At 43.0% G+C, this 10,362-nt stretch overlaps 1 protein-coding gene across 1 annotated transcript in view; it reads left to right on the forward strand.

Annotated features, from left to right (window-relative positions):
- Positions 1-7,816, forward strand: part of LOC137290467 (protein maelstrom homolog) — a 30,401-nt gene extending 22,585 nt beyond the window's left edge. The window contains exons 12-15 of the mRNA XM_067821419.1: positions 150-340; positions 1,613-1,706; positions 4,160-4,324; positions 5,620-7,816. Coding sequence (XP_067677520.1) covers positions 150-340; positions 1,613-1,706; positions 4,160-4,324; positions 5,620-5,669 — 500 coding nt within the window. The 3' untranslated portion in view covers positions 5,670-7,816. The remainder of the gene's footprint in view (positions 1-149; positions 341-1,612; positions 1,707-4,159; positions 4,325-5,619) is intronic.
- The last annotated feature ends 2,546 nt before the right edge of the window (positions 7,817-10,362 follow it).

Genomic DNA, 10,362 nt, shown 5'->3' on the forward strand with positions numbered 1-10,362 from the left:
GAGACTGACAGCCTGAAGTACTCAATCACATTGTCTTAAACGGAAATTTCTAATTTAATCACAATGTTTATCATTGCTGATTCATATTCTAATAAAAGAATATTTCAGGATTGAAATTTCAGGTTAAAAAGATGATGTTCTCACTTCAGGTCCAGGATCTCAGAAGTTTGCAGGAAGAGTGCAGCCCCCTGATGCTAGCAGTGCTCCACCACCACCTCTAGCTTGGCAGGCCTCAGGGGTGGGGCTGGGCAGGGGGCGGGGCCGGGGTGTTCCATCAGCTGCAGGAGACATGAAGGACATTGCCGCCAACCTTCTCACACAGCCAGGCTATCAGCCACAGGTGAGAGTTGGTGCTCCCCATGTGGGACTGAGCAGGTGCTTCAGGTATTTTGGGTTACTGAGATAATCAGTGGTTGAAACACGTGCATAGGTGGTGGCATGTTGTCTTTGACTGGGGCAGTGCAGGTGTTCCTTTGATGGAGCTATGCAGTTTTTCTTGCATGGAGCTTTGCAGGTGTTCCTTGGATATGGCTATGCAGTTGTTCCTTGGATTGGGCTGTGCAAGCGCTCCTTGGATGCAGCTATGCAGGTGTTCCTTGGATTGGGCTATGCAGGTGTTCCTGGGATGGAGCTATGCAGATGTTCCTTTGATGGGGCTATGCAGGTGTTCCTAGGATGGGACTATGCAGTTGTAGTTTGGATGGGGTTAGTAAGGATAGGTAGGTGCCCCTGGTGTGGGACAAGTCAGGTACCCCTGGGGTGGGACTAGTATGTGTCCAAGGGGTGGTTTAGACAGGTGCCCCTGGAGTGGGTGTAGTCAGGTACCCCTGAAATGGGGCTGGTATGTGCCCTGGAGTGGGTTTAGTGAGGTAACCCTGGGTTTGGGTTACACAGGTGCCCCTGGAAGGGGGCTAGTACGTACCCCTAGAGTGAGGCTAGTGTGTGCACATGGGGTTGGGTTAGACAGCCAAGGGTTCAGTCTGAATACTGAATGGTCACACAAGTGTCAGCTCACAATGCATTGTAAACTGTGCTAGTTTGAATATTTGGACACCATGTATTGGAAAGATCAAAATGGATGTGTCCTTGGAAAGCAGTCACTGTCTGAATCTAAATCCAAATGTTTGGCTGTTGATTATGAAGGGAATTCATCCAAGACCATTCTGAAGATATTTTATGTAATATTGTCTCAGGAAATACCAATATCCAAGAGGTACCAAACGACATATCATTTTCATTTTCTGCAATTATTTTACAAATATTATAACCCAATGTGTTTTGAAGACTCATCTCATGAACCACATTGCTAACATAGGTGAAACTATGGAACTGTCTTTGCTAATGATCCCTTGAGAAAAAAATGGAAACTTTACAAACATTGGACACTGAGAATATGCTTAGACTCGTTATTTTTTGTCATACTCTGATAACTTCTCCTCCAGGACTACCAGTGACCTGATGTTACCAGCAGAATTATGTCTCATGTTTCCTTGACATGATTATGTAAGATGTAATTTGAAAAAATATCCAACCAATTTTATCAAGTCGGATAAGCGCACGCAGTCAGCTGGTATTTGGACACCATTTCAAGTATATGAAATATTACTAACAGGCTGTAGGAAGAGGCATGCAACCAGTGCATCCTGACCAGTCCACACCAGTGCAACCACCTAGAATGTCTCTACCTCCGTCAACAGGATTGATGGGTAAGAAGACATCTGATAAATGAACTTCTTCCATAAAATATGTGTAGGGTTTTTTGTACTTGCTATGACATGCGTGTTTGAAATTTACCAGTGAAGGTCTAAGTCAGAATTGCTTCATGTACCAATGTCTGTCGGGAGATGCTCCGTGACTCCGTATCTCCGTGACTGTATTGTACCATATATCTCAGCTTGATCTTTGAGATCGGAGCCCAGAAATATGCTGACTATCCCAGTTACTAAAACAGTTTCTTATGGACAGAGATCCTTTTCATTTGCAGCTGTGATTGAGTGGAATCAGTTACCAACATACATTAAAGACTGTGACATGTTCTCTCTGTTTAAATCCAGACTCAAACATTCTGTGATGAGTCAGTGAACCCTTGGTCTGTGCGCTTAGAGCATGAAATATTCATGGAGTCATGCGCAATATAAATGAACTATTATTATTATTATTATGATTATTATGTTTTAAAGATTAGAATTGAAATGCAATAGAGAGGGTTTGAGTGATCCTGGCACAGTCAGACTGGTAAAGCTCATCATCAGCTCAGGGCCATCGCCCCCTCTACATGCAGCCCAGACAGCGAATGGGACTTCTCCCAGGAAACACTACCTAGTCGAACCCACAGCAAAAGTCTTGGTGGCTTTGATTTTGTTTCCAGTTTCTTTAAACAAGATTTATACTCGGCCCAAAGTTTATCCTGAATCTGGGCATTCTGGAGCTTGTCTCAAACTTGCATTCCAAGATAGGTGTAGGCCTGATCTTCCACAAGATGCTCAGTAACTCCTCCCCCTTGTAACTTGACCGATCCATCATTAGTTACCTTGCCACATTTCAAACGAAGAGTATTACATTTGTCAAGCCCAAAAGTCATACCAATATCATTAGAGAAGGACTCGACAAGGAGAACCTGTTGTTTCAAATTGGTCTCTCCTTTGGCAAGGAGCTCGGTGTCATCCACGTAGAGGAGATGAGTAAGAGGTGTTGGGGATCTGTGCTGTGGAGGTGCCTGACAGTAACCCTCCTCCCTATTGAGCAGAAAACTCAAAGGATTTAAAGACAGACAAAAAAGCAAAGGACTGAAGGAGCACCCCTGAAATATTCTCCTTCTGGTTGGAAAAGATCTGCACCTGCCCTTGCGAGTTGAGTTGAGTCGACCAGCAACTCATTAAAGACTTGAGTAAATGAAGTAGTCGCTCAGGGGGTCAACATACTGAAGACACTTCAGAGTCCATTCGTGTGGGACAGAGTCATATGCCTTTTTGTAGTCTATCCAGCACATGGAGAGGTTGCAGTGGTACGTTTTACCCTTTTCCAAAATCGTTTTCTCTACAAGAAGTTTATCCTTGCACCCCAAACATCCCTTTCTCGCCTCCTTCTGCTCGCTGTAAATTATCTCATTGGAGAACCAGTGAGATAATAACCAATGAGAGAACTCAATAAGATGACACGAGGTTTGTCAAACACCCTTTGAATAATTGTTATTATTATTATCTTGATATTGATCAGTGGATTGACTGAGTGCTTGAGTGAGTTCAGTTTTACACCGCACTCAACAACATTCCTGCTATATGGCGGCGGTCTGTAAATAATCAAGTCTGGAACAGACAATCCAGTGGTCAACAGCATGAATATCGATCTGTGCAATTGGGAACCGATGACATGTGTCAACCAAGTTAGCAAGCCTGACCACCCGACCCAGTTAGTCCTCTCTTACAACAAGCATAGTCGCCTTTTATGACAGGCATGGGTTGCTGAAGGTCTATTCTACCCCGGTACCTTCATGAGTCGATCAGTGGATTGCTTGTTCCAGACTCAGTCATTAAAAGACAACCACGGTATAGCTGAACTATTGCTGAGTGCAGCGTTAAACAACAAGCAAACAATATTATAGCGTGCACAGATATGAGCATGGTTGTAAGTTCTAGACTGGAATAATGCCGAGTGTTTATGGTACTAGCTAAGTCAGGTACCATGCCAGCGTTTAACATGCATATCCCTCTCGAACACATTTTTTTACCTATGAGGATCTATGTGTGAATTGGTCTCCAACAACCCATGGTTGTTGAAAAAAATTAGTAACGAGATGGAATGGTCACAGACTTGGCTGAACCTTCTGATTGCATCAGAATTCCATGGATCGATTCTCATACTGTTGATCACTGGATTGTCTGGTCCAGACAAGATTGAAGACAGAAGCTCATCAAAATTGCAGTGATGTTGAGCAACAGCCCATCAACATTCTCTGCTCCAACTGCAGCATTAACAGTCACTCACTCTCAGTATCAAAGCAAACTTATGATTTTCAACTTCAGTATAACAAAAGTCAACATAATCATTAAACCTAAAAAACGATGATGGAAAACTTTCCACTCACATTTGCCAACAACATGAGCATTAGCATGACATTTCTTAAACGGAGTAGCTTTTCATTACCTTTTTTACATTTTAGGTCAAGGTCGTGGCATAAGAGTGCCAGGCCAAGGTGTTACCCAACCTCCTGTTGGCAGAGGCTATGCCCCGGTTGGCAGAGGCTATGCTCCCCCAGTCGGCAGAGGCTATGCTCCAGTTGGCAGAGGTTATGCTCCCACAGTAGATAGAGGCAATACTTCACCAGGTAAGACAACAATCAACTGATAGACAGAGAGATGTAACCATACAAAATACATGCCATAAATTGCTCATATGACCATCACTCAGGAGACCAAGCTTCGTTTCTTGACATGGGTACAATGTGCAGAGCCCCTCTCTGGTGCTACCCCTATGTGCTGTTGTTTGCTGGTCTATATTATATGTCACTACATTTTATAGTTATTGCTATTTATGCAGTCCTCAATATTGTACCATGTTGTTGCTCTCTCTGTAACTGTTGCTGCATGCTATGTTGCTGTTGCTGCACCCTTCTATGCATGTTGTTGCACCCAACTATGCATGTTGTTGCTGCAACCTACCATGCATGTTGCTGTTGCTGCACTCAACTATGCATGTTGCTGTTGCTGCACCCAACTATTCATGTTGCTGTTGCTGCAACCTATTATGCATATTACTGTTGCACCCTACATTATTATCTTGCTGTTGATGCACCTGACCTTGCTATGTTGCTGTTGCTGCACTTAACTATGCATGTTGCTGTTGCTGCACCCGACCTTGCTATGTTGCTGTTGCACCCAACCATGCATGTTGCGGTTGTTGCACCCTAATATACATGTTACTGTTGCTGCAACCTATTATGCATATTGCTGATGCACCCTACATTGTTATCTTGCTGTTGCTGCACCCAACTATGCATGTTGTTGCTGCAACCTACCATGCATGTTGCTGTTGCTGCACTCAACTATGCATGTTGCTGTTGCTGCACTTAACTATGCATGTTGCTGTTGCTGCACCCGACCTTGCTATGTTGCTGTTGCACCCAACCATGCATGTTGCGGTTGTTGCACCCTAATATGCATGTTACTGTTGCTGCAACCTATTATGCATATTGCTGATGCACCCTACATTGTTATCTTGCTGTTGCTGCACCCAACTATGCATGTTGCTGTTGCTGCACCCATGTGTGTTAGGTGCTGTTGTGGCACCCAGCTATGCTATATTGCTGTGTCTGCATCCTACATTGCTATGTTATTGTTGCTGCACACTACTTTGCTATGTTGGTATTGCGGCACCCAACTATGCATGTTGCTGTTGCTGCACCCTACATTGCTATGTCGCTGTTGCTGCACCCAAATATACATGTTGCATTTGGTGCACCCTACTATGCATGTTGCTGTTGCTGCACCCAAGTGTGCTAGTTGCTGTTGTGGCACCCAGCTGTGCCAAATTGCTGTTGCTGCACCAGCTATGCTATGTTGCAGCACCTGACTATACTATGTTGCTGTTGCTACACTTAATGTTGCTATCACTACATTTCAGGAGTGATACAACAACAGATGCAGGCCATGACACTCACCGAGCAGCAGTAGCTCGCAGGCAGCTGTTTGACTACCAGATATCAGGCGAGACCTCTCAGTGTTGCCACCTCACCCCGTGTTGTGTGACAGGACAACTTGGTCCACCCACAGAACCTTCATGGGAGGGTGCTTGGATCAAGGATGCTGATTGTGAAGATGTTCAAAGACCTAGGAATCATTGACCTCAGGAATGCTGGACGAATGGAGATTCGGGAGCAGTTATTTTTTGTTATGCCATTAAACCAGATAATTCTTCTTATGGTTTGCCTGAAAATATTTTGATGGACAAATGTATGTTATGTTGTCTTGCTTTAAGTCATGAAGAAACTTGTCATGATAATCCCCCAGAACTACCAAATGGTCCGTTCTGTTGTTTCTTTGAAGTGATCGGACAGAAATTCTGTAGTTCATAAACTAGACGTTAAAGTTAAACAAAGCAAGTTCTATGTGGTATTGTGGTGAATGAGCTTGTGTGCTTTTAATGGATCCTGTTCTGGTCTTCATGTTAATACAGTCAGAAACTGCTTTCTTTAACATATACTATGATGGTCTTATCACTAAGATATTTTTGTGGAACCTTTGTAGCAGTGATATATTTTCAACACTCTGAAACGTACATGTTTTTTAGCATTTTAGAGGAAACTTTTTTTCAGCTTTATTCGAAGGTATTTGTGTGACAAAATACGTTTGGTGGATTGTTTCTTCCTTTCAGATGTATGGGGTGTATAATAATTACACTGTTTTGCCTGTGCCAGTTACCATAATCATAACATGATCTTTTTTGGCCAACCATATAATTATTTTTGTGATCTCTAACGAAAATTCACCATTAGTCAGAATTGTGCACGAAGTTTTGAATGAGACAGATCAATGTAGAATGGGTATGAGGTATAGAATAAGACATTTGATGTTCATTTTGTTCACCAGGAAAACCCTGATGTCTTAATGTGATATTTTAGTTAGCATCACTGAGAGGTCATTTGTTTTTGTTTTTTGTGGATTCTGTGAATGTTGTGCCAAAATTGATATTGTCAGTATAGTCATTTGTGATTATCAAGACAGAATCTGCAGGGATGAGAATTTCAATCAGCATTACACATACTTCATTTCTATTGTGATGTGTTGTCATTCCATAATACTCATCGATCATGTAACTGTTACCATTCTCTAACTTACTTATAGTTGGGGGGCATTAGTAGCTTTGATGTATATGGTACAAAAATTTGTTTTGTTGAGTTCCGTCCATTGTATGTGACAGGAATGTGCAGTCATTGCTTTAACCCAGGTGTAATGTGATTTTGTCTCTTGATTTCAAACCCCAGTTTGTGGTTGTGGTTTGTCACATGCAGATAACTGACAGTCGCTCATATCCTCATATATATACTCACCCACTCACCAATACTCTCACTCACCATGCCCCTGCCCACCCACCAACTCACCCACATACTCTCAAACTCTCCCACTTTCTCTCTGTCTCTCTCACACACGTCAGCCCACCCAGCAACTCAATCACCCACCCCACCCACCCACACACGTACTCAACAACTCATTCACTCTCCAGACAGGCCAGCCCACTCACTCACTGACTCACTCATATACTCACCCATGTACTCTACAACTCACTCACTCACTCACTCACTCACTCACTCCCCTCACAGGCCAGCCCTCCCACCAACTCACTCACTCGTCCTCCTACAAACTCACACAACCAAGACTGACTCATTCATTCAACTACATACCCAGACTCCTCACAAGCCTGACCCACCTTCTCACTCATACACTCACTCTCCTACCCACTTACACAAACACCATCCCACCCCAATTACACAAGCTGGCGACTCCAACAAGGAATGGCTAAATGTTTCTAGTGAATCATGAATAGGAAAGAAAGAGTTTGTCGCTGGCTTTGTCTAATATGCATTTGATGGTGTCCTATTGTTCATGTTTTTTCATATGTCTGCTGTCTCTTTGTAAACAGGGACTTAGTTTGCCCTGAAGGCACAGATATTTCAAGAGGGCAGCCATTTGTACTGATGATTATCTCAGACTAGTGCTAGTGGTCAGGGAGGAAAGGTCACATGAAGGTTGACTCCATATTACATCTTTAGTTTTATGTTATAGGTGTGTTTTACTTGGCCATTAAATATGGTTCAAAGAGTTGTTGGTGTCATGTTTTTGATTCATACCTTCATCACTTCATGATGTTGGATAAGGACCCAAGATGACAATAGCTGAGACAGTTATGGATGAAGTTCCAGAATCAACATGGCGATTGTTCTGATCTGGAATGGCACCCAGATTATCTGGTCATCAGACATGTCTGAAGGAGCTGCGGTTTGGTTGTTGTTTAGCCACTCCTTAATGGTCCAACTGCTTAATGATCCAGCTGCTTAATGGTCCAACTGCTTAATGGTCCAACTGCTTAATGGTCCAACTATATGGTGGGGGACTGCAACTAATGGAATCTGGACAAGACTATCCAGAGATCAACAGTTTTCAAGAGCATCGATATGCTCAATCAATCAGGCATTGGGAAAGGCAGGGCCATGGGCCATTTTGCACACCGGAATAAAAAATGGCCCATTAAAATCTGGAAGTTTACTATTGATACAAGGGCAGTGGCCCATTCTATATTTTTTTAAAAAAATGGCAAATGATCATGAAAATGGCCCATTGTCAAAGTTCTCTTTCCCAATCCCTGATAAATTGAAGACCCATGTTCGATCCCCAACATGGGAACAAGAGTGTCATATCAATAATTTGACTCACAAAAAATAGTCTGTAAAAATATTCTAAGGCGGCAGCCCCGGGTTACCTATGGCCCTGAATATTGTATGAAACTAACCTCACTCACTCACTATAACAAAACTTCATTTTGTGCATTTCTACTCAAGTCGGAAAGTTCAATACTTAAGGGATAACAACTTCTTTCTTTCTTTCCTTTATTAAATAAAGTTATTTCCATAAAGTATTATACTTTTCCCCAAGTATTACCAATCAACTTCTAAAATGCCAATCAAACAGATCGTTCGACTTAAGTGTAAAAAAATCCCTTAAATCGCGTTTGTTGACTGAAGCTTGAATAATGCTTGACATTAGACCGAAGAAAAACATGCTGTCTCATGGTAAGTATGACTTCTAGGCATGCAACAATTCACCCAGACCTCGATTCGATTTTCGATACTGGACTCTCGATACGATCATTTCTGATTCGATTATTCATACAATTAAAACAGATTTCATATAAATCTTCATCTCCATCTTGGCTAAGAACAATTTGTTCTATTATATCTGGAAGGCCGATATTCTTTTCTATCCTGCTTGATGGTAGATCTGGAGTCCTGTTGGGCCAATTTATCTGCCGCCTCTTGACATAAGGAGTCGCCGACGGCACACTGACCAATGTGACCTTGCAATCTCGTTCATGAACACTGGCCTTGTGCTTACAGGATGGTCATCGGAACGTGATACAACAACCCTGTCTGGGATTGTCTGTTGTTGTCCATTGTCACAAACTCATGTGATCTGAGCAGGTTCGTGTAACACTACACACAACTTCGGTAAGGCAGGTTCTTCCGGGGGTTTTTTCCTAAGCAATGACAGAACTCTCAGAGCGATTTCTTGAGTAGGAACAATTTATTTATTACTATACAGGACTCCTTTTCTTTTCTACAATACTAGACAGTCCACACGAGCCCCCGGTATATCGTGGCCATATACTAGTCTGACTGCCGAGAAACTCAGTTCTGCTCTGTCCATCAGCATTTATACTTTCATACCTATTCCCCAGAATCCGGATCACGTATCAGCCAGTGGTCAGTAAAAGGACTAGTGTCATTCTGTCTATCACCGTTGACGATTGATGGTAATCAACATGCGATAACAAGTTGTTATTTGGAGTTACATATCAGCTAGTGCCATCCTGTCCATCACTGTCGATGAATGGTGGTAATCAAAACCGATAGCAAGTTGTTAATGGCCTCCTGAACTTGACCACCGGCCGCCTGACCGCATGACCACTGCTCAGGGTCGGCTTACTTTGTTACAGTTGTATCCTGCCATGGACGGCTCATAGTCCTCCTGAACGCTGACAGTCCTTGCCGTCATTAGTTGCTGGTGTTTTCTAACCATTTGGCCGCTAGTCGCTGGATAGCAACCAACATCTCTCGCACATGACCTCAGTAACATGCCAGCATCCCGCCTACCACTAACTCACCATCTTTGAGACAATCACGAGGTCATAAAATATATAGTTTTTACACTTTTATTCCTCCATCGGAGAGTACATGGGAATGCAAAAATTGGATAAATTAGCGTTTAGGTTTCATTGAAATTGATAACCAGAGTTATGCACAGAGGGAGAGTAGTCCTTTCACAACAGTCTCTGTGTACATCTGCCAGGGTCACATGGGTTCGGCAAGAAAGCAGACAACAAACTAGATCTAGATCTGCCTTGCCATATGTAGACTGACACTCGACACGTTGATGAGGCCGCACCACAGAGGGCCTTTCTGCTTTGACCTCAAAGGTACATATGGCATGTACCAGAAGATCCTCATACACGTCGCCACATAGGTCACACTGACCTTGGACAAATCTGGTTGATCTCCAGAGGGCACAGAACTGCACCGTAACCTGGCACTCATCCTTCAGTTCAGGACGTTAACTAGCTAATAGCCAGGCAGGGTGTGGAGTTGGGGAGAGA

The sequence above is a fragment of the Haliotis asinina genome, chromosome 1 (assembly GCF_037392515.1).
Source record: "Haliotis asinina isolate JCU_RB_2024 chromosome 1, JCU_Hal_asi_v2, whole genome shotgun sequence".
Taxonomy (NCBI): domain Eukaryota; kingdom Metazoa; phylum Mollusca; class Gastropoda; order Lepetellida; family Haliotidae; genus Haliotis; species Haliotis asinina.